The sequence below is a fragment of the Rana temporaria genome, chromosome 1, assembly GCF_905171775.1.
Source record: "Rana temporaria chromosome 1, aRanTem1.1, whole genome shotgun sequence".
In the NCBI taxonomy this organism is placed as follows: Eukaryota; Metazoa; Chordata; class Amphibia; order Anura; family Ranidae; genus Rana; species Rana temporaria.
Window position 1 is genome coordinate 674,356,933 of NC_053489.1, and position 25,546 is coordinate 674,382,478.

Genomic DNA, 25,546 nt, shown 5'->3' on the forward strand with positions numbered 1-25,546 from the left:
AACTACCCAACACCGACCAACAACACCACCATCCAACAACTACCCAACACCAATCAACAACACCAACAACTACCCAACACTGATCAACAACACCACCAACCAACAACTACCCAACACCGATCAACAACACCACCAACCAACAACTACCCAACACCGATCAACAACACCACCATCCAACAACTACCCAACACCGATCAACAACACCACCAACCAACAACTACCCAACACCGATCAACAACACCACCATCCAACAACTACCCAACACCAATCAACAACACCAACAACTACCCAACACCGATCAACAACACCACTAACCAACAACTACCCAACACCGACCAACAACACCACCAACCAACAACAACCCAACAAACAAAACCACCAACCAACAACAACAACCCAACAACACCACCAACCAACAATGCCACCAACCAACAACTACCCAACACTGATCAACACCACCAACCAACAACTACCCAACACTGATCAATACCACCAACCAACAACTACCCAACACTGATCAATACCACCAACCAACAACTACCCAACACCAACCAACAACACCCTCAACTACCCAACAACACCCTCAACCAACAACAACACCACCACCAGCCAACAACAACCCAACAACACTCCCAACCAATAACTACCCAACACCAACCAACAACTACCCGACAACTACACCACCAACCACCCAACAACACCGATCAACAACACCACCAACCAACAACTACCCAACACCGATCAACAACACCACCAACCAACAACTACCCAACACCGACCAACAACACCACCAACCAACAACTACCCAACACCGATCAACAACACCACCATCCAACAACTACCCAACACCAATCAACAACACCAACAACTACCCAACACTGATCAACAACACCACCAACCAACAACTACCCAACACCGACCAACAACACCACTAACCAAAAACTACCCAACACCGACCAACAACACCACCAACCAACAACAACCCAACAAACAAAACCACCAACCAACAACAACAACCCAACAACACCACCAACCAACAATGCCACCAACCAACAACTACCCAACACTGATCAACACCACCAACCAACAACTACCCAACACTGATCAATACCACCAACCAACAACTACCCAACACTGATCAATACCACCAACCAACAACTACCCAACACCAACCAACAACACCCTCAACTACCCAACAACACCCTCAACCAACAACAACACCACCACCAGCCAACAACAACCCAACAACACTCCCAACCAATAACTACCCAACACCAACCAACAACTACCCGACAACTACACCACCAACCACCCAACAACACCGACCAACAACACCACCAACCAACAACAACCCAACAACAACAACACCGACCAACAACAACCCAACAACACCAACCAACAACAACACCAACCAACAACACCCCCAACCAATAACTACCCAACACCAACCAACATCTACCCAACAACACAGACCGACAACAACACCACCAACCAACAACAACAACCCAACAACACCAACAACCACCCAGCAACACCGACCAACAACACCACCAACCAACAACAACAACACCAACCAACAACAGCACCACCAACCAACAACAACCCAACAACACCACCAACCAACAACAACAACCCAACACCAACCAACAACAACAACACCACCAACCAACAACAACAACCCAACACCAACCAACAACAACAACACCACCAACCAACAACAACAGGAACCCAACAACAACCACCAACAAACAACAATCCAACAACACCAATCAAGGATGTTAGGCAACAGAAGCCACCGACTTCCTAGCAACAGAAGGATGTTAGGCAGCAGAAGCCACCTGAATCCTAGAAACAGAAGATTTCAGGCAGCAGAAGCCACCTGCATCCTAGCAACAAAAGGATGTTAGGCAACAGAAGCCACCTGCATCGTAGCAACAGAAGGATGTTAGGCAACAGAAGCCACCTGCATCCTAGCAACAGAGGAAACTAGGTAGCTTTCTTGAAAGGTCCTTTTTATTTGGGTATAAATCTGCAGCTTCCAATAAAATAATTCCTGGTGATCCTGCCATGAAGGTCACTTCCTGTAATGAGGTGACAACACCCTGTCTATGTCTCCTGTGTTGTCACCCTGTCAGACACACTTTTGGAAAACGTGTCTGAACCTTGTAAACATGTTTTACCTTCACCAGAAAACATGCCGGTCCACATTTATCATATTAGGATTTGATGGACAGGGGAGCCGCCGTGGTTGGGAATCCATTTTCATATCGCCGCACTCAGCAGCGCTGCGATCAATAGACGGGACGGTCTCACTTTCATTCATGGAAACTGACAGAACAGATTTAGCTCGGAGGGTGTAAGTCAATCTTACGATAATCATCTTTTTTTTTTCTTCTGGGAAGTGTGGACAGGTCAGGCGGAGATGAGTGGGGATTGATGGCGGAGAGGGAACGTCTGCCTGGCGTCTCCGGCTTGTCCTGCGGTTTGCCTTCCCGTGTCACACCGTAATTGAGTTACTGTAATGAATTGTCAAGCGGCTACGAGGAAATGTTCTCGCTAAATAGCCAGAGCGCAGGAGCCCACATCAGCCGTTATTGGAAACGGCGTGCTGTTTAACACAGATCAGCCCCTGTTACTGCCTTGCAACAAAGATACAATGTGATACAATGTTGCAGGTGGCGTTTTTTTTCTCTGAAAAAAAGATACTGGGCTGGATTCAAGAAGCAATTGCGCCTGCGTAACCATAGTTACACAGGCGCAATTGCTTACTTGCCCCGGCGTAACGAATGCTCCTGATTCAGGAACCTCGTTACGCCGACTGCAGCCTAAGATATGCGCGGCATAAGGCTCTTATGCCCGCATATCTTAGGCTGCATTCTTGCGATGGCCGCTAGGTGGCGTTCCCGTTGTGCTCAGCGTATAGTATGCAAATTGCATACTAACGCCGATTCACAACGTTGCGCGAGCCCTGCGTACGCAGTTTACGTCGTTTCCGTACGGCGTCTTTCGCGTAAGGCTGCCCCTGCTATTAGCAGGGGCAGCCAATGTTACGTATACCCGTCGTTCCCGCGTCGCAAAATTTCAAATTTACGTAGTTTGCGTAAGTGATTCGTGAATGGCGCTGGACGCCATTCACATTCACTTTGAAGCAAATGACGTCCTTGCGACGTCATTTGCCGCAATGCACGTCGGGAAAGTTTCCAGACGGAGCATGCGCTCTACGATCGGCGCCTAATTTAAATGATTCCCGCCCCCTACGGGATCATTTAAATTGCGCGCGCTTACGCCGGGCATTTTGCCGGCGCGCCCACGCAATTTACGGAGCCACTGCTCCGTGAATCAAGGGCAGCGCAGTAATTTTGCGGGGGCGCAGGGCAAAAATGCTGCCCTGCGCCTCCGTAAAAAATGCGCAATTGTACTTGAATCTAGCCCACTGTTGTTTTTTCCTGCATACGTGAATTTTTATTTTTTTAACCTCTCATAATATCGCTGCATGTGGAAGATCTTTAGTATGAGGGGATGACCGGGTAACACCGGGAAATGTTCTGACTCACCAGCAGAGTAATAACGTCCGGGACGGTTTTATAAGTCCAGCCAGTCAGTGAATCAGACGCCTTTCCCGAGTACGGTGATTAAACCTACAAGACAAGTCTGAAGCAAGAGGCAGCCAGTGAAGAAGCATTTCCAGAAAGAGGCCAGAAATAGCAGATCACATGATTCTGTAATAACGTAGGCATAGGGAGGCAGCGGGAGTGGCATGTAGAGAAGCCGATGCCCTCCATTTCCCTTCTGCAGCTGTATGGTCCTCCTGGAGCAGGGGAGCAGTATGGGCCTTCTGTAGCGGGGGAACCCTATGGACCTCTGGGAGCGGGGGAGCCGTATGGACCTCCTGAAGCAAGAGAGCAGTATGGGCCTTCTTGAGCAGGGGAGCCGTATGGGCCTCGGGAGTGGCATGTAGAGAAGCCGATGCCCTCCATTACCCTTCTGCAGCTGTATGGTCCTCCTGGAGCAGGGGAGCAGTATGGGCCTTCTGTAGCGGGGAAACCCTATGGACCACTGGGAGCGGGTGAGCCGTATGGGCCTCCTGGAGTGAGGGAGCCGCATTGGGCCTCCTGGAGCTGTATGGGCCTCCTGGAACGGAGGAGCCATATGGGCCTCTGGGAGAGATGGAATTTTATGCGCCTCCTGGAGCGGGGGAGCCGTATGGACCTACTGAAGCAAGAGAGCAGTATGGGCCTTCTGGAGCAGGGGAGCCGTATGGGCCTCCTGGAGCAAATCCGCTGCATGGGCCTCTTGGAGCCATATGGGCCTCCTGGAACGGAGGATCCGTAAGGACCTCCTGGAGCGGGGGAGCCGTACGGGCCTCCTGGAACGGGGGAGCCGTACGGGCCTCCTGGAACAGGGGAGCCGTACGGGCCTACTGGAACAGGGGAGCCGTATGGGCCTCCTGGAGCGGGGAAGCCGTATGGGCCTCCTGGAGCAGGGGAGCCGTATTGACCTTGTAGAACTGGGAAGCCGTATGGGCCTCCTGGAGCGGGGAAGCCGTATGGGCCTCCTGGAGCGGGGAAGCCGTATGGGCCTCCTGGAGCAGGGGAGCTGTATGGGCCTCCTGTTGCGGGGAAGCCGTACGGGCCTCCTGGAGCAGGGGAACCGTATGGGCCCCCTGGAGCAAGGGGGTCTGGTCGCAATGGCAACCCCTGCGACCCCTGTGGGTACGCCCCTGGATTGCATATAATTTTTTATTTTTTTCCCCCTTCTATTGGTTGAACTGGATGAACTTTTGATCTTTTTTCAACCAGACTAACTATGTAACTATGTATGTTATCCCATTCCCTGAGCTTGCAATTGAGTCTTTAAGTGGTCGTATGGGCCTCCTGGAACTGGGGAGCCGTATGGGCCTCCTGGAGTAGGGGAGCCATATGGGCCTCCTGGAACTGGGAAGCCGTATGGGCCTCCTGGAACTGGAGAGCCGTATGGGCCTCCTGGAGTAGGGGAGCCGTATGGGCCTCCTGGAACTGGGAAGCCGTATGGGCCTCCTGGAACTGGGGAGCCGTATGGGCCTCCTGGAGTAGGGGAGCCGTATGGGCCTCCTGGAACTGGGAAGCCGTATGGGCCTCCTGGAGCGGGGGAGCCATATGGACCTCCTGGAGTAGGGGAGCCATATGGACCTCCTGGAGCGGGGGAGCCATATGGACCTCCTGGAGTAGGGGAGCCATATGGACCTCCTGGAGCGGGGGAGCCATATGGACCTCCTGGAGTAGGGGAGCCATATGGACCTCCTGGAGCGGGGGAGCCGTATGGATCTCTTGGAGCGGGGGAGCCATATGGACCTCCTGGAGCAGGGGAGCCGTATGGACCTCCTGGAGTAGGGGAGCCGTATGGACCTCCTGGAGCGGGGGAGCCGTATGGACCTCCTGGAGCGGGGGAGCCGTATGGACCTTCTGGAGCGGGGGAGCCATATGGGCCTCCTGGAGCAGGGGAGTCGTATGGACCTCCTGGAGTAGGGGAGCCGTATGGACCTCCTGGAGCGGGGGAGCCGTATGGACCTTCTGGAGCGGGGGAGCCATATGGGTCTCCTGGAGTGGAGGAGCCGTATTGCCCCCTTGAGTAAGGGTCGGGTCGCAATGGCTTGCATATAATTTATTTACATTTTTTTTCCCCTTCTATTGGTTGAACTGGATGGACTTTTGGTCTTTTTTTAACCAGACTAACTATGTACCTATGCATGTTATCCCATTTCCTGAGCTTGCAGTGGAGTCTATAGGTGGTCGCTCCAACACACATTACGCAGGCGTGATCCATTATGTTCAAAAAACGGTGAATCGCTGATTTCCCGATCGGAAAGCACTCGGGGGGAGCTAAAATAAAATACGGTTTCAAATGAAACCCAGGCAAAGGGTTAAAGCGGAGGACCGTGCCCCCTTCTCGGCGGCGCCCTCCTAAGCCATGATCGCCTATAAGCACTTTGGCGGTCCCTCTGCTCGCCGCGCCGAAAGGTCGACGGAAAGGTCAAGAAAAGATGTTAATGTTGCGGGCGATGGCGTGCCCCGTCTTGTCCTCCTTTATCTCCTCGGAGACGGATGGAGACGGCAGCGGTGTAAATCCCGCTCTCTATTGAACACCTTCCTCATAAATTCCGGCGGCACAATAAAGCCGCGGAGGCGAAGCGCAGGTTAATTATTCCGGGTCAGATACTTTGTTATTAAGCCACAAAAGACGCGGCATTTTGGCCGGAGATTATCTCAGCTAATTGACACATAAAAGCCCTGAAGTGGGGGGGGGAGGGGGGGCGACTTTTCACGGATTCAGCGCGTCCTCCTCCATAAACACCCGACGCAGCAGAAAACGCATTCCGTCCGTGCGTTCTGATTATTTACCGGGAGCGAGGACAGAGCTGGCCGCAAATCAGCCGCACCGCCCCCCCCGCCATATTTCTTTATTTCCACCATCGAAAGCGTGCGTGCGTTTTCCATGCATTTTTTGCGTGTTGCATGTTCAGTGGGCTCCCCTATGCATGAAAAATGCTTAGAAAAACTCCCTGAGCCTTCTGGGAAATTGCACTGAAATGAATGGCACCCCCTGTGCGTCCGCTAAAGTGCAGCGTGTTTTTAAACCTAGCCCTAGGGCCGGCTCACGCCACAGACATGCAGTCCAGATGCGTAATGGATGCGTTTCTGATTATGTGTTTACATGCGTTTTTTATGTGTTCCAGCGCATTTTTTTATGAGTTTTTGATGCATTCCACTGTGCTCTTGTATGAGTTTTTGTGCTTTTCAGTGCGTTTTTCGTGCTTTTTTAAATTAGTTTTTAATGTTATCCAGTGTGCTTTTTTGTGCATTTTTTATGCATTTTTGATGCATTCCACTGTGCTCTTTTATGAGTTTTTGGTGCTTTCCAGTGCATCTTATGTGCTTTTTTTATGCGTTTATGATGCATTCCAGTGCATTTTTTATGAGTTTTTCATGCATTCCACTGTGCTCTTTTATGCGTTTTTGATGCATTCCAGTGTGCTTATTGTGTGCGCTTTTTATGAGTTTTTCATGCATTCCACTGTGCTTTTTTATGAGTTTTTGGTGCGTTCCAGTGCATTTTTTGTGTGCGTTTTTTATGAGTTTTTGGTGCGTTCCACTGTGCTTTTTTATGAGATTTGATGCGTTCCAGTGCGTTTTTGTGATTTTTTTGTGCGTTTTTGATGCATTCCACTGTGATCTTTTATGAGTTTTTGATGTTCCAGTGTGCTTTTTTTATACGTTTTTGATGCGTTCCAGTGCGTTTTTGATGCATTCCACTGTGCTCTTTTATGAGTTTTTGATGCGTTCAAGTATGCTTTTTTATGAGATTTGATGCGTTCCAGTGCGTTTTTTTTTGGTGCATTTTCTATGAGTTTTTGATGCGTTCCAGTGTGCGGTTTTTATGCGTTTTTAATGCATTCCAGTGCGTTTATTGTATGCGTTTTTTATGAATTTTTCATGCATTCCACTGTGCTCTTTTATGACTTTTTGATGCGTTCAAGTATGCTTTTTTATGAGATTTGATGTGATCCAGTCTGCTTTTTTGTTCATTTTTTTTGTGCATTTTTGATGCATTCCACCGTGCTCTTTTATGAGTTTTTGGTGCGTTCCAGTGCATTTTATGTGCTTTTTTATGCATTCTTGATGCATTCCAGTGCGTTTATTGTGTGCGTTTTTTATTCGTTTTTCTTGCATTCCACTGTGCTCTTTTATGAGTTTTTGATGTGTTCCAGTGTGCTTTTTTTTTATACGTTTTTGATGCATTCCACTGTGCTCTTGTATGAGTTTTTGTGCTTTTCAGTGCGTTTTTCGTGCTTTTTTTAATGAGTTTTTGATGCGTTCCAGTGAGTTTTTTGTGCACTTTTTTAATTCGTTTTTAATGTGATCCAGTGTGCTTTTTTGTGCGTTTTTTGATGCATTCCACTGTGCTCTTTTATGAGTTTTTGGTGCGTTCCAGTGCATTTTATGTGCTTTTTTTATGTGTTTTTGATGCATTCCAGTGCGTTTATTGTGTGTTTTATGAGTTTTTCATGCATTCCACTGTGCTCTTTTATGAGTTTTTGATGTGTTCCAGTGTGCTGTTTTTATACGTTTTTGATGCGTTCCAGTGCATTTTTGTGCATTTTTTGTGTGCGTTTTTGATGCATTCCACTGTGCTCTTTTATGAATTTTTGATGTGTTCCAGTATGCTTTTTTTATACGTTTTTGATGCGTTCCAGTGCGTTTTTTCTCTACTTTAGGCCTAGTTCACACCTTCGTATTTTTTCAGTCATTTCCAGTTTTGCAGAAACGCACTACAGTCCATTTAATCCCTGCTTCACGCTGTTACATCGCATGTGATTCGCACAGGAATCACCCTGCAGCTCTTTGCAAATCACTTGCGAATTCTCTGTGGTGCGAATTGAGCCAGACACTTTGCATGCCTCAAATCGCACCGCATCTGCAAGAAAAAGGTGCGGCCAGTTTTTTTTTTAAACCGGATCTCATGGGTGTTAGAACCCATGCGATTTGGTTCGGGCAAACTGCACGGCGTTTTGCGAGCTGGTTTTGGGGGGGTTTCCATCGACACCCTTAGCAGATCGCATGAACACAGTGTGATTGCTGTGCAGTGCAGGAAACGCACAGGAATCGCATGTCCGCATCGCAGCAGTGTGAACCTGGGGGGTTTATATGGTTTGCTATGGGTCATGTTCACATTTGTGCGTTTTTTCACCAGTGCGTTTTTTGGTCCATCTCAGTTCACATATATGCCATGCAAAAGACGCAGTGAATCCTGAGCGTTTTAATGCGCCACAATAAAATTGTACGGCGTTCATGCGATCTCTGATGCAGATGTCAAAGTTAAATCAACAACACCCTCGAAGCGGCTCCCAAAACGCAGTGCGATTGCCTGAATTTGTGCGCATGGCCATGCGATTCCAGTTCATCAAAAAAAAAAAAGTCCTGCAACATTTCGGTGATGATGCGGTGCGATTTGAGCCATACCGAGTGAATGGGTTCAAATCGCACTGCAAAGAATTGCATGTGATTTGAACAGGAATGCGGTGCGATTCCTGTCCGGATCACATGCGCTCTTCCGGGCGCCGCACCGGTGTGAACCTGGGCTCGGGGACTTTGTTTCCTACAGCAGGTTTGCGTTTTTTGGTTCCGTAAACTTTGATGGAAACGCAGCGGAAACGCTTTTGATGCGTTTCCTCCATCCAGACAACAGACACCTCCCAAAAACACATAAAAAACGCAATAAAAATGCATCAAAAATGTGTGTGTGAAAAATATGCAAAGTGCAACCGTATATCGCATCAATCGCAACCTGCATAGGCGTGATCCATGCCTTAAAGAAATTACGTTTTCTGTGAATATATTTTGTCTGCCCCCCCCCCTTACTCCTCCCCTATTAACATTTTAAATACAGTGGGCTAGGTTCAGAGACATGAGCAGATCTTTGTGCGGGCGTAGCGTATCTTATTTACGCTACGCCGCCGCAACTTAGAGAGGCAAGTGCAGTATTCACAAAGCACTTGCGTCCTAAGTTACGGCGGCGTAGCGTAAATTGGGCGGCGTAAGCCCGCCTAATTCAAATGTGGAAGAGGTGGGCGTGTTTTATGCTAATTACTCGTGACCCCACGTAAATGACGGTTCTTACGAATGGCGCATGCGCCGTCCGTGGACGTATCCCAGTGCGCATGCTCAAAATTACGCCGCAAAGACTCAATGGTTTCGACGTGAACGTAAATTACGCTCAGCCCCATTCACGGACGACTTACGCAAACGAAGTAAAACGTGAAAAATTAGACGCTGTTCTGACGTCCATACCTAACATTGGCTACGCCTCATAGAGCAGGGGTGACTTTACGCCGAAAAAAGCCTTGCGTAAACGACGTAAATAAATGCGCCGGGCGCACGTACGTTTCTGAATCGGCGTATCTAGGTCATTTGCATATTCGACGCGGAAAATCTACGGAAGCGCCCCTAGCGGCCAGCGTAAAATTTCACACAATTATACGCCGGCGTATGCAAGTTACGTCGGCGGAGGAAGCCTATTTTTTCAACGTATCTGCCTTCTGAGAATCGGCGTAAAGATACGACGGCGCAGATTTGAAATTACGGCGGCGTATCTGGAGATACGCCGTAAGTTGTTTCTGAATCTGGCCCAATGTTTCCATTTTCATTAACATACCTTATTTTAGCCCACTATGATGTCATAATTGAGTTTCTCTGCTTCCCTATGCAGTGCCAGCAAATCATGGCTGGTGGGAGGGGCCGACTCTTGGGAGGAGTTATGCAAATTCAATGAGGTGATGGGTGGGTGTCAGTCTGGAGGAGAAGAGTGTCGTAATGCAAAGAAAGAACTGAAATCTAATGAATGAAAGGGGCGTGGCCGGGGAGCAAAGACGTCCTCCTGCCAGGAAAAGGGGGGTGGGCTCTAACTTGTTGCAGCTTCTAATGCACACTGAGAGAAGCTCACAGTGTGCAGTGAAATCAGAAAAAGCCACTTCAGTCCAGGAGAGGAGCCGGTAGAACTGTGCAAGGCTGGGGGGACCTTAGATTGAACCTTAGGGATGCGGTTAGGCGTGCCGCCATCCAATGCGAAGCTCTTGTTGGCGGCTTATCAATGTATTTCTTATCAATCTATAGAGATGATTGGTCTTCAGGCCGTCTCACCTATCCTGGGTCTTCTGTTGCAGGAACGCCGGTGAATCGGATCCCCATCATGGCCAAGCAAGTCCTGGACCTGTACACGCTCTACAGGCTGGTGACGGAGAAGGGCGGCTTGGTGGACGTCATCAATAAGAAGATATGGAGAGAGATCACCAAAGGGCTGAGCCTTCCAACCTCCATCACCAGCGCCGCTTTCACCCTGCGGACACAGTGAGTCATCACCCGCCATTTATTCGGGGGGCGGGGACACAAGAGGGCGCTCCTCTACGGGAAGGTGTCATCACCAGTTGTGAAAGGGGTCTTTACTGTAAGAGCTGTGGTATAGTGTATAATGTTACTGACCTCCTTGTGAAAATTCACGTTGCCTGGCTGTTATGTTGACCCTCTTAAAGGGCCCATACTATTAACATTCGCAACAATGGCCCGGATTCAAAGAGATCTGCGCTCTATTTGCGGAGGCGCAGGGCAACGATTTTGCCCTGCGCCCCGCAAATATTTTGCGCTGCCCTCGATTCACGGAGCAGTAGCTCCATAAATTGCAAGGGCGCGCCGGCAAAATTGCCCGACGTAAGCGCGCACAATGTAATGAATCATTTAAATTAGGCGCGTTCCCGCGCCGATCGTAAAGCGCATGCGCCGTCGGGAAACTTTCCCGACGTGCATTGCGGCAAATGACGTCGCAAGGACGTTATTTGCTTCAAAGTGAACGGGAATGGCGTCCAGCGCCATTCACGATTCACTTACGCAAACGACGTTAAATTTTAAATTCGCAACGCGGGAACGGAGGGTATACTTTAGCATTGGCTGCCCCTACTATTAGAAGGGGCAGCCTTACGCTAAAGACGCCGTACAGTAACTCAGTAACTTGCGTACGCAGGGCCCGCGCAACATTGTGAATCGGCGTAAGTATGCAATTTGCATACTATACGCTGACCACAATGGGTCAGCGCAGATTTTAGGCTGCAGTCGGCGTAACGAGTTCTCTGAATCAGGAGAACTTGTTACGCCGGTGCAAGTCAGCAATTGCGCTGCGTAACTATGGTTACGCAGGCGCAATTGCTTACTGAAACTGGGCCAATGTTTCCAGTAATATTATATCTCAGATTACCTTTTTTTTTTTTGTGCCTCCATTTTTGGATGTGACGTCAGCAGCCTCTGCAGGGGAGGGGGGCAAGAGTAAGGCAGGTTGCAGAAACAGGGGGCACATACAGGATCATGGGAGGGGGCAGGGAGATGGGACAGGAGCAGGGGGAGGGGATAGGAGCAGAGTAGGGGGAAGGAATAGGGGGGCAAGGACAGGAGCAGAGGGGTGGGACATTAGCAGGAAAGGGGGAATGGGCAAGGGACGAGGACAGGAGCAGGGGGGTGGGACAGGACCTTGGAAAGGGGCAGGAGCAGGGGGCGAGGACAGGAGCAGGGGGTGAGAACAGGAGCAAGGAAGGGGGAATGAGCAGGGAGCGAGGTCAGGAGCAGGGGGTGGGACAGGAGCAGGGGGTGGGACAGGAGCAGGGGGTGAGGACAGGAGCAGGGGGTGAGAACAGGAGCAAGGAAGGGGGAAGGAGCAGGGAGCGAGGCCAGGAGAAGGGGGTGGGACAGGAGCAGGGAAGGTGGAAGGAGCAGGGGGCGAGGACAGGAGAAGGGGGTGGGACAGGAGCAGGGAAGTTGGAAGGAGCAGGGGCGAGGACAGGAGAAGGGGAGAGGGCAGGAACAGGGGGACAGGACAGGAGCAGAGGAGTGGGCAGGAGCAGAGGGATGGGACAGGAGCAGAGGAGGGGGAAGGAGCAGAGGGATAGGACAGGAGCAGAGGAGGGGAAAGGAGCAGGGGGCGAGGACAGAAACGGGGGAAAGAGCAGGGGGATGGGACAGTAGCTGAGGAGAGGGCAGGAGTGGGGGGAAGAGCAGGGGTGGGACAGGAGCAGGGGAGGTAACAGGAGCAGGGAGGAAACAGGAACAGGGGATGGGGCAGGAGCAGGGGGACAGGATCAGAGGAGGGGAAAGAGCAGCGCAATGGGACAGGAGCAGGGGGGTGGAACAGGAGCAGAGGTGGTGGAAGGAGCAGGGGGTGAGGACAGGAGAAGGGGACGGAGCAGATGGATTAGACAGGAGAATAGGATGGGAAGGAGGAGGTGGCAAGGACAGGAACAGGGGAGGGAGCCATTGGGACAGGACAAAAGCAGAGGAGGGGGAAGACGCATTGATCAAGGACAGGAGCAGGGGGAGAAAGCAGGAGCAGGGGGAAGGGGGGTGGAGCAGGGAAGGAAACAGGGGATGAGGAAAGAGCAGGGGGACAGGACATGAGCAGAGGAGGGGTTAGGAGCAGGGCAATAAGACAGGAGCAGAGGGGGTGGAAGGAGCAGCAGGTGAGGACAGGAGAAATGGAAGGAGCAGGAGCAGATGGATTAGACAGGAGAATGGAAGGGGGAAGGAGGAGGGGGCAAGGACAGGAACAGGGGAGGGAGCAGGAGCCATTGGGACAGGACAAAAGCAGAGGAGGGGGAAGACCCATGGATCAAGGACAGGAGCAGGGGAAGGAGCGGGGACGGAAGACAGGTGCAGGGGGATGGGACAGGAACAGGGGAGGGAGCAACTTTCAAGTTCCTCCACACCAAACTAGACCAACCGTGTCTTTATGGAGCTGGCTTTGTAGACAGGGGTACAGTGATGGTGGAACAGAAAAGTCTTCATCAAACTATTACCACAAGGTTGGAAGAACACAATTGTCTGCAATGTCTTTCTATGATGTACCCTTCACTGGCGACACCTGAATGCCATCATTTGGAGGGTGGGTCCCTATACATTTGTCATATAGTAGGTCTCATTGTCATACTGTATGTTCTTCCTCTTCTCTTCCATTAGATACATGAAGTATCTGTACCCCTATGAATGTGAGAAGAGGGGGCTCAGCTCCCCCGGAGAGCTACAAGCCGCCATCGACAGCAACCGGCGAGAGGGCCGCCGGCAGAGCTTCGGATCTGGCCTCTTCAGCTACTCGCCTGTTGGGACTCCTAATGTCCTCACCTCCCCGAAGATCAACATGTCCGCCCTATCTGTCTCAACGCACAATGGAGGGCAGATTTCTCAAATGCCAGCCATAAAGAAAGGTAAGACCAACCTTGGGGGGGGATCCGATTTACGAAAATCAGCCAGTCAACTGCTTTTCTATTACACCACAATTCACTGTTTTATGGACAGCTATAAAATATATGATTATCATTAATATAAAGCAAAATAGTAATTTAGGTGGTTAGCGCAAGTCATGTCCACTTTAAAAGGTTGGTCCTGTCCAGACCCCGCCTTTAAATATGGGGGAAATGTCCAGCACGTTCACTTGATGAGTTGATCCCACTCAGATCTCGTCTATAAATATGGGGGGCACCGTCTGGCACATCAACTTCATGGGTTGGCCCCCATCCAGGCCTCACCTCTAAATATGAGGAGAGTTGTCAGGGATGGCCACTTCATGGGTTGGTCCCACTCAGACCTTGCCTCTAAATATGGAGGGAACCATATGGGATGGCCACTTCATGGGTTGGCCCCACTCAGACCTCGCCTCTAAATATCGAGTGAACCATCTGGGATGGCCACTTCATGGGTTGGCCCCACTCAGACTTTGCCTCTAAATATGGAGGGAATTGTCTGGGATGTCCACTTCATGGGTTGGCCCCACTCAGACCTTGCCTCTAAATATGGAGGGAATTGTCTGGGATGTCCACTTCATGGGTTGGCCCCACTCAGACCTTGCCTCTAAATATGGAGGGAGCCGTCTGGGATGGTCACTTTATGGGTTGACCTTATCCAGACCTAAAGGCTAAATATGAGAGGAACTGCCTGGGATGTCCACTTCATGAGTTAGCCGCATCCAGGCCTCACCTCTAAATATAAGGGGAACCATCTGGGACGTCCACACATGGGTTGGCCCTACTCAGACCTTGCCTCTAAATATGGAGGAAATCATCTGGGATGGCAACTTCATGGGTTGGTCCCATTCAGATGTCGAGTCCAAATATAAGGGGAACCATCTGGGATGGTCGATTCATGGGTATGCCCCACCCAGACCTCACCTCTAAATATGAAGGGAACTGTCTGGTATGTCCACTTCATGGATTGACCCCACCCATTCCTTGCCTCTACATATGGAGTGAACCATCTGGGATGGCCACTTCATGGGTTGGCCCCATCCAGACCTTTAGCTGGTTTCAGGATAGCGGGCGCATAGTTGCGGCGGCGTAGCGTATGGCATTTACACTACGCCGCCGTAAGTTAGCGAGGCAAGTACATGATTCACAAAGTACTTGCTTGCTAAGTTACGGCGGCGTATCGTAAATCGGGCGTAAGGGCGCCCAATTCAAATTCGGCTAAGGGGGCGTGTTTTATGTTAATGGGGGTTGACCTGATTGACGTATGCGCCGTCCGTGTACATATCCCAGTGTGCATTGCGGCAAAGTACGCCGCACGGTCCTATTGGTTTCGACGTGGACGTAAATTACGTAAATCCCTATTCACGGACGACTTACGCAAACGACGTAAAATTTTCTAATTTCGACGCGGGAACGGCAGCCATACTTAACATTACTATTCCAGCTATTTGATGGAATAACTTTAGGCCTGATAATGCGTTACGTAAACGGCGTATCTGTACTGCGTCGGCCGGTCGTACGTTCGTGAATAGGCGTATCTAGTGATTTACATATTCTACGCCGACCGCAATGGAAGCACCACCTAGCGGTCAGCCTAAAAATTACACTTTAGGATACGACGGTGTAAGACACTTACGCCGCTCGTATCTGATCCTAATTTAGGCGTATCTGGTTACCAGAATACGCTTAAATTAGCGCCGGCGCAAATTCAGACTTAGGCTGGCGTATCTACTGATACGCCAGCCTAAGTCTTTCTGAATCCACCTTGCCTCCAAAAATGAGGGGAACCATCTGCGACATCCACTTTATGAGTTTGCCCCATCCAGACCTCACCTCGAAATATGAGGGGAACCGTCTGAGATGTCCACATCATGAGATGGCCCCATCCAGACCTCACCTCGAAATATGAGGGGAACCGTCTGAGATGTCCACTTCATGAGTTGGCCCTACCCAGACCTTGTGTCTAAATATGAGGGGAACCACCTGGGACGTCCACTTCATGAGTTAGCCCCATCCAGACTTTGCCTCTAAATATGAGGGGAACCACCTGGGACATTCACTTCATGGGTTGGCCCCAACCAGACCTCGCCTCTAAATATGCGAGGATCATCCACTCACCACCCTGATTTCAACAATTAACGTCTTATTGAGTTACAGCACATGTGTTGTAACTTACTGTAAGTAAGGTTGATGTGGTGATCCAAAGACATGGCCCTGGACACTAGGATGTAATGATGGATGAAAAGAATTGAAAAACACCTTGAACAAATATATCTGATGTCCTGTGGGACTCCACATCTAACTCATATACTTGTTTCTTTACTCTAGAAGACATCATTCACCAGTCAGGAACCCACCACCGTGTCGGGATCCCCGTCAACTTCTCCAACCATCACGCAGCTGCCGCCCAAGCCGTACAAGCTATGCAAGCTGCCGCCTTGGAACAGCTGCGGGAAAAGCTGGAGTCCGGAGAACCGCCGGAAAAGAAGATGGCCATGATGGCGGAGGAGCAGCAGAGATTAATGCAGCACGCCCTGCAACACAACCTCCTGGCCATGGCGGCCCAACTGCCCATGAATGTAAAAATCAACAGCCGAGGTACGTAGACCGACCCTGACCCACTCCAGGCAAAAACACATTGCCTTTGGCAGACGCGCCAGCCAGACGCTGGCCATTCGCGCAAGCCAAAATACACGGTACCATGCGTTTTGGTGCAGAGCGATTAATGTTGGCACCTTTTTTGCGTGTTTCATGCACATAGGGTATGGAATCAAAGGGCTGCCCTATGGACCCACGCTACGTGATTTAGTTCGCGGATTTGCATGCGATTTTGCGTGTCGCATAGGGCCAGCCCATTCACTTGAACCTGGGAATCTTAAAGCGGAGGTCCTACATTTTTTTTTTTTTTTAAAGTCAGCATCTACAAATACTGCAGCTGCTGGCTTTTAATAAAGGGACACCTGTCCATGGTGCCCGCGATGTTGGCAGCCAAAGCCGAGGAACCGCTCGTCTCTCGGCTGCTCCCACCGCCATCATCGGTGAGGGAATCAGGAAGTGAAGCGTTGCGGCTTCGCTGCCCGGTTTCCCTACTGCGCATGCGCGAGTCGCGTGGCGCATCCTCATTGGTCCCCGCTGTCTCCTGGGACCTGTGTGTTTCCCAGAAGACAGTGGGAGGGGGGCAGGGCCGATCCTAGGGTCACAGGCGCATGGGTGCAGAAATATTTCTGGCGCCCCCACATGGGCGTTGTCGTTTTACTAACTCCTCCCCTTTGTTTCTATGGCAATGACTCAACCACAGAGATGCCCTCCCACGAAGTCTTCATTACCCTGGGATCCTTACATGATCTCTTAACAATAAACAAAATACAGGAAGAGAGGCAGAGAACTTTATTGGGAGCTGGAGGGGGGGCCTCTCTGATGGACACAGAGAGGGCTTCTGTTAGAGGGTCTGTTAGAAAGACCCCCAGACATACTACAGACATGATACAGGAGATGGTCAGAGACTGCAGACATAGTACAGGAGATGATCATATACTGCAGACATAGTACAGGAGATGGTCAGAGACTGCAGACATAGTACAGGAGATGGTCAGAGACTGCAGACATAGTACAGGAGATGGTCAGAGACTGCAGACATGATACAAGAGACGGTCAGAGACTGCAGACATGATACAGGAGACGGTCAGAGACTGCAGACATGATACAGGAGACATTCAGATACTGCAGACATGATGCAGGAGACGGTCAGAGACTGCAGACATGATACAGGAGACGGTCAGAGACTGCAGACATGATACAGGAGACGGTCACAGACTGCAGACATGATACAGGAGACGGTCACAGACTGCAGACATGATAGAGGAGACGGTCACAGATTGCAGACATGATACAAGAGACGGTCAGAGACTGCAAACATGAGACAGGAGATGGTCAGAGACTGCAAACATGATACAGGAGACGGTCACAGACTGCAGATATGATACAGGAGATGGTCAGAGACTGCAGACATGATACAGGAGACGGTCAGAGACTGCAGACATGATAAAGGAGACGGTCAGAGACTGCAGACATGATACAGGAGACAGTCACAGACTGCAGACATGAGACAGGAGATGGTCAGAGACTGCAGACATGAAACAGGAGATGGTCAGAGACTGCAGACATGATACAAGAGACGGTCAGAGACTGCAGACATACTACAGGAGATGGTCAGAGACTGCAGACATGATACAGGAGACGGTCACAGACTGCAGACATGATGCAGGAGACGGTCAGAGACCGGAGACATGATGCAGGAGACGGTCAGAGACTGCAGACATGATACAGGAGACGGTCAGAGACTGCAGACATGATACAGGAGATGGTCAGAGACTGCAGACATGATACAGTAGACGGTCAAAGACTGCAGACATGATACAGTAGATAGTCAGAGACTGCAGACATGATACAGAAGACGGTTAGAGACTGCAGACATAGTACACAAACAAGGAGAGAAGGAGGGAGGGGAGAACTCTGGCACTTCGGCGCCCCCACCTCTGCAGGCGCCTGGGTGCAATGCACCCTGTGCACCCTGCCTAGGATCGGCCCTGGAGGAAGGTGACGCAAAGGGGCGTGACTCCCGCGGGAGTCTATTCCCGGAAGTGGGTGCAAATACCTGTATTATACAGGTATCTGCACCCCCCTCCCCCCTGAAAGGTGTAAAATGTGACACCGGAGGGGGGGGAGGGTTTCCCGAAAAGCAGAAGTTCACTTTTTGCGTGGACCTCCGCTTTAAGCCTCGTACACACGATCGGATTTTGGTTGGGAATGGAGCCTAAGAGCTTACAATCTCGAATGGGAAAGACACATGTAGGAGAAAGAGTGGCGCCGCACACCCACGAATAGTACAATACGGGAAGTTTCCCCCCCCAAAGAGGGTTTTTCGTTGGCAGCAAGGGTTAAATAATTATCAAAGTGTAATAATGAAATCTCTGATTATGAGAATCCTTCCAATACATCGTCCATTGGTAACTATGTGCCACTTTTTATGCCAAGTATCATTAGCGGGGTAGATTCAGGTACAGCTGTGCGCTCCTTACGGAGGCGCAGTGTACCCTTTTTACCCTGCGCCTACGCAAATTATTTGCGCTACGCTTCATTCATGAAGCAGTAGCCACGTGATTTGCGTGGGCGCTCCTCAAAAATGCCCTGCGTAAGGGCGCCTAATGTAAATGATCCCGTAGGGGGCGGGAATCATTTAAATTAGGCGCGTTCCCGCGCCGAGCGTAGAGCGCATGCTCCGTCGGGAAACTTTCCCGACGTGCATTGCGGTAAATGACGTCGCAAGGACGTAATTTGCTTCAAAGTGAACGTGAATGGCGTCCAGCGCCATTCACGATTCACTTACGCAAACGACGTAAAATTTAAACCTCGCGACGCGGGAACGACGGGTATCCTTAGCATTGGCTGCCCCTGCTTTTAGCATGTGCAGCCTTTACGCGAAACCCGACGTACGCAAACGACGTAAACTGCGTACGCAGGGCTCGCGTAACGTTGTGAATCGGCGTTAGTATGCAATTTGCATACTATACGCTGACCACAACTGGAACGCCACCTAGCGGCCTGCGTAAGAATGCAGCCTAAGATATGAGGGCATAAGAGCCTTATGCCGCGCATATCTTAGGCTGCAGTCGGCGTAACGAGCTCTCTGAATCAGGAGAAGTCGTTACGCCGGCGCAAGTAAGCAATTGCGCTGCGTAACTATGGTTACGCAGACGCAATTGCTTCTTGAATCTGGGCCAGTGTTTTCTGGTAAAGATTTAAAATTGTTAAATGCAACCTCTTTACAGCAAACCATTCCTCTGAAGAAGACCCTGCTTGTACGGGTCGAAACGCGTCAGTCATTGTATACAAACAAACATTTTTGACATATAACGTTGTGTACAAATTTGTGTTTGCACTTGTTGTATTGGAGTATATATATATATATATCTTGTACCAGAGCTCACATTTTAACTGTCATCAGCACAATTTATGTTTATTTTATTAAAGAGCTTACAATCTCGTGCCGCTAACAGTCGCTCCGCCGCTGACCGCGCTTTCTCTGTCTATTTTTTTTCCCCCCCTCTCCAGATGACAGACAAGAGATGGCGATGAACCTGTCTGCCTCCAGCATTAGCAGCATCAACATGTCAATAGAAATAAATGGAGTCGTCTACGCAGGTAGGTGACGGCCCCCTTCCCCCCCCCCTCTCTTTCTTTCTCTCGCGCTCGGCGCTGGCAGGAAATCCAATAAGTTGCAGTGAGTGGCGGAGAAGTAGAACGCCTGCCTGTAAAATCCATGGTAATGAACTCGCAGGAGTGGATATCTTGACAGCGGCAGTAACTTAACCCCAGGTGACAGGCGGCGGCGGCGATGGAGAGCGCACTGCTTTACATGCAGGGGGGGGCGCCGCGCCCGTCCCCGCCGGTGCAAGGTCGGAAAAGAAAAAAACGCGGGGCTGTAAATAGATCCTCACCGGCGGGATTATTGAATTAATGGGGACCCTCGGGGCATTTCCTCTGAAGTTCCAGCGGGCGTGAAAGGCATTCGGCAAACATTTCTTTACATGAGACGGGCGATACGGAAATCTATGAGAAAAAGTTACAAAGTATCAATAAAAAGATTCTTCCACTGGCCTTTTCTGACGCTTTTTGTTTACAAATTTAAATCTGTATTTTTTTTTTGCTAGAAAATTACTTAGAATCATATAGCAGGGGCAAGTTTACGCTTACGGAAACGTCGTAAATTCACTGCGTCGTCCGCGCGTACGTTTGGGATTTGGCGTAAATAGCAAATTTGCATAGACGACGGGGAAAACGACGAGGCGACACCTAGCGGCGGGAAAAAAAATTGCATTTAAGATCCGACAGCGTAAGAGCCTTACGCCTGTCAGATCTAAGGGATATATATGCGTAACTGATTCTAAGAATCAGTCGCATAGATACGACGGCCCAGATTAGGATTTACGGCGGCGCAAATGGCGTTGCGCCGTCGTAAGCCTTTTAAGAATCTGGCCCTATATATATATTTTTGTTAGCAGACACCCTAGGGAATAAAATGGCGGTCGTTGCAATTTTTTTATGTCGCACGGTATTTTGAGCAGCGATTTTTCAAAGGCAATTTTTTGAGATTTTTTTTAAAATGATTATTATTATTATTATTATTATACAGGATTTATAAAGCGCCAACAGTTTGCGCAGCGCTTTACAAAACGAAATCGGACAGTACAGTAGCTGTTTAAATGACAATTGCGCGGTCATGCTACACTGTACCCAAACAGAATTTTTATCATTTTGTTCCCACAAATAGAGATTTCTTTTGGTGGTATTTGATCACCTCTGCGGTTTTTATTTTTTGCTAAACAAATAAAAAAAGACTGAAAATTTTGAAAATAAAAAAAGTCTTTCTTTTGTTTCCGTTATAAAATTTTGGAAATAAGTACGTTTTCTCCTTCACTGACGGGCACTGATAAGGCGGCACTGATAGGCACTGATAAGGCGGCACTGACAGGAACTGATAAGGCGGCACCAATAGGGTGGCACTGACAGGCATTGACGATGGGCACTGGTAGGCGGCACTGATGGGTGGCACTTTCTTTTGTTTCCGTTATAAAATTTTGTAAATAAGTACGTTTTCTCCTTCACTGACGGGCACTGATAAGGCGGCACTGATAAGGCGGCACTTGACAGGCACTGATAAGGTGGCACCAATATGGTGGCACTGACAGGCATTGACGATGGGCACTGATGGGTGGCACTGATATGCAGCACTGAGGGGCATTGATAGGTGGCACTGTTGGGCATTCATGGGTGGCACTGATGGGCGACACTGATGGGCACTAAAAGGCTGCACTGATGGGTACTTATGAATGGCACTGATAGATGGCACTTATAGGCATCACTGGTGGCACTGGCAGGCATTGGGGATGGGCACTGATTGGCAGCTGCCTGGGCACAGATTGGCATTTCCCTGGTGGTCTAGGTGGCATACCTGGTGGTCCAGTGTGATAGCCGTCCATGATGGTCCATGCCGGCATCCTGGTGGTTCTGGGCGGGCATCCGAGGGGGGGCTGCGCTGATAAAAAATCAGCACAGACCCCCCCGTCAGGAAAGCAGCCAATCGGCTCTCATGTCAGACGCGAGTGAGAAAAAGCCGATCAACGGCTCTTCCTGTTTACATCGTGATCAGCCGTGATTGGACACGGCTGATCACGCAGTAAAGAGCCTCCGTCGGAAGGCTCTTTACCGAGATCGGTGTAGCCAAGTGTGTCAGACTGACGCGCCGCACAATCGATCACGGGCGCGCAGCGACTGTTATCCTGCTGGACGTCATTTGACACCCAGTCAGGATAACTGAACCACCGCCCGGCCTTCATTCTGCTATAGGCCAGGCGGGAAGTGGTTAATGACATTTACGGCGTTACTTCGATGTAGAATACCGGGGTTACGGCAGCAAGATAGCTACCATAACCCTGGTATATTCTTGAACGGCGGGTGGTGCTCTTTAAGATAAAAGTGGTCTCCGCTGCGGATTCGCCGCAAGATAACTTTTATCGGGGGCGGGAGTGGGCCACCCCCACCTCCCGCCGCACTCCGGTCATCTCCGCTGCTTACCGGAGACGCTGGTAGTGGCGGAGAGGATCCGATGCTGTCCCTTGAGAGGCCTGGAGCCAAGTGAGGGAAAGATGCCCCCCCCCCCCCCCCCCGCGCTCGGCTCCATATGATTGGATGACGGAAGCGACGTCAAACGTTACTTCTGCCCAATGGTCTTAAAGGTTTTTTTTTTCACTATTTCCTATGCATGAAGGTGAAAACATTTCTGACACCGACCAGCCCCCAAGTCCCCCCCCGTTTTACGCACCCGAGGCCCGTTCGTTCCCACGCCGGAGACGCGCTCACCATCTCTGCCCGTTCTCTCAACTCTTGATTGGATAAATTGATAGCAGCGCAGCCATTGGCTCCTGCTGCTGTCAATCAAATCCAATGATGCGGGGGCGGGGCCGAGTCTGGCATTCTGTGTCTATGGATGCAAATGCTGGACTCGGGAGCGCGCCCGCACGGTAGTTTTCAGATGCAGGGAGGAGCCTCAAGCGCCGTTGGGGGACCCCAGAAGGGGAGGATCGGGGTCACTCTGTGCAAAACGAACTGCACAGTGGCGGTAAGTATGACATGTTTGTTATTTAACTACTCAGATCCACGCTATAGCCGAAAGACAGCCCTGAATTGCCGGGAGGGCATCCATGGACATCCTTCTGTGCCCCCTGCAGGGCACGTGCGGCGTGATCTGTGATCAGCAAGTCAATGAGACTCGGCTGATCACAGATCGGAGTAAGGGGTTGATCCTGACCCCGTACCACATGATCAGCTGTCAGCCAATGACAGCTGATCATGTGATGTAAACAGAGCCAATAATTGGCTATTTTTTGTCCACCGGCGGCTGTCAGAGGGACATCGGTCTTAATCAAGGAGAGCTGCCACCAGCTCCTCTATGCCCACCTGTGCCATCTGCCAGTGCCCACCAGTGCCACCTATCAGTGCCCACAGTGCCACCTATCATTGTCACCAATCAGTACCTCATCAACTCTGCTGCTCATCAGTGTCACCTACCAGTGCCCATCAGTGCCCTGCAGTGCCATCTATCAGTGGTACCTATCAGTAACACCTATCAGTGGCCATCAGTGCCACCCATCAGTGCCCATCAGTGTCATCTTATCAGTGCGGCCTTATCTGTGCCCAATCGGTACCGCCTTATCTGTGCCTATCAGTGCCACCTTATCTGTGCCTATCAGTGCAGCCCATCAGTGCCCACCAGTGCCGCCTCATGAGCGTATATCAATGAAGGAGAAAAATTACCTGTTTGCAAAATTTTATAACAAACTATGAAACATGATTTTTTTTTCCATCTTTTTTTGTTTATTTACCAAAAAATAAAAACCCCAGCGGTGACTAAATACCACCAAAAGAAAGCTCTATTTGTGTGGAAAAAAATTAGAAAAATTTCATTTGGGTACAGCGTTGTATGACCGTGCAATTGTCATTCAAAATGCGTCAGCGCTGAAAGCTGAAAATTGGTCTGGGCAGCACGGGGGGGGGGGGGGGGGGGGGGTTTAAGTGCCCGGTAAGCAAGTGGTTAAAATAAAAAACAGAAATTTTTAAACGTCGCCTATGGAGATTTTTAAGGGTCAAAGTTTGTCGCCATTCCACAAGCGGGCGCAATTTTGAAGCGTGACGTGTTGGGTATCAATTTACTCGGCGTAACATCGTCTTTCACAATATAGAACAAAATTGGGATGACTTTACTGATGTCTTATTTTTTTATTTAAAAAAATACGGTGTGACATAAAGTATTGCAACGACCGCCATTTTATTCTCTAGGGTGTCTGAAAAAAAAATTATATAATGTTTGGCGGTTCTAAGTAATTTTCTAGCAAAAAAAACTGATTTTAACTTGTAAACAACAGATGTCAAAAACAGGCTCGGTCCCTTAACCGCTTAAGGACCGCCTCCTGCACATATACGTCGGCAGAATGGCACGGCTGGGCACAAGCACATACAGGTATGTCCTCTTTAAGTTCCCAGTCGTGGGCGCGACCCGGTCCGAAGCTCCATGACTGCGGCCATGGGACCCGCGGACCCGATCGCCGCCGGAGTCCCGCGATCGGTCCCCGGAGCTGAAGAACGAGGAGAGCTGTGTGTAAACACAACTTCCCCGTTCTTCACTGTGGCGCTGTCATTGATCGTGTGTTCCCTTATATAGGAAAACACGATCAATGACGTCACATGTGCAGCCCCGCCCCCCTACAGTTAGAAAAACATATGAGGTCATACATAACCCCTTCAGCGCCCCCTAGTGGTTAACTCCCAAACTGCAATTGTCATTTTCACAGTCAACAATGCATTTTTATAGCATTTTTTGCTGTGAAAATGAACTTGTCCCAAAAATGTGTAAAAATTTTCCGATGTGTCCGCCATAATGTCACGAAAAAAATCACTGATCGTCGCCATTAGTAGTATAAATTTTTTTTTTTTATAAAAATACAATAAAACTATCTCCTATTTTGTAAATGCTATAAATTTTGCGCAAACCAATCGATAAACGTTTTTTTTTACCAAAAATATGTAGAAGAATACGTATCGTTCTAAACTGAGGGAAAAAAACGTTTTTTTATATATTTTTGGGGGATATTTATTATAGCAAAAAGTAAAAAATATTGAATTTTTTTCAAAATTGTCACTCTATTTTTGGTTAATAGCGCAAAAAATAAAAACCGCAGAGGTGATCAAATACCACCAAAAGAAAGCTCTATTTGTGGGAAAAAAAGGACGCCAATTCTGTTTGGGAGCCACGTCGCACGACCGCGCAATTGTCAGTTAAAGCGACGCAGTGCAGAATCGCAAAAAGTGCTCTGGTCTTTGATCAGCAGTATGGTCCGGGGGTTAAGTGGTAATGCAAAAAAAACAAAAAAAACATAGATCACCCAATTTTTTGGTAAAATCTAAAACGTGATTTTACGCCGACTAAATAAACGCATCGGAACGCATTGAAAACGCATCAAAGACACATGTAAACATATATTAAAAAAAGCTGAAATTGTGGAGCAAACCAGCTCTAAAATTGGGGGCCTGTGTGATGTAAATTTTAATAATAAAAAAAGATCAATAAAAAGATAGCTAGAAAAGGAGGAATAATGAATTAATCAAAAGCAAAAATAGAGAGTG

At 49.5% G+C, this 25,546-nt stretch overlaps 1 protein-coding gene across 1 annotated transcript in view; it reads left to right on the forward strand.

Annotated features, from left to right (window-relative positions):
• The window catches only part of ARID3C (AT-rich interaction domain 3C), a 262,968-nt gene that overhangs the window by 228,594 nt on the left and 8,828 nt on the right, over window positions 1-25,546 (forward strand). Inside the window, exons 4-7 of the mRNA XM_040335638.1 lie at window positions 10,697-10,880; window positions 13,527-13,771; window positions 16,136-16,405; window positions 19,919-20,008. Coding sequence (XP_040191572.1) covers window positions 10,697-10,880; window positions 13,527-13,771; window positions 16,136-16,405; window positions 19,919-20,008 — 789 coding nt within the window. The remainder of the gene's footprint in view (window positions 1-10,696; window positions 10,881-13,526; window positions 13,772-16,135; window positions 16,406-19,918; window positions 20,009-25,546) is intronic.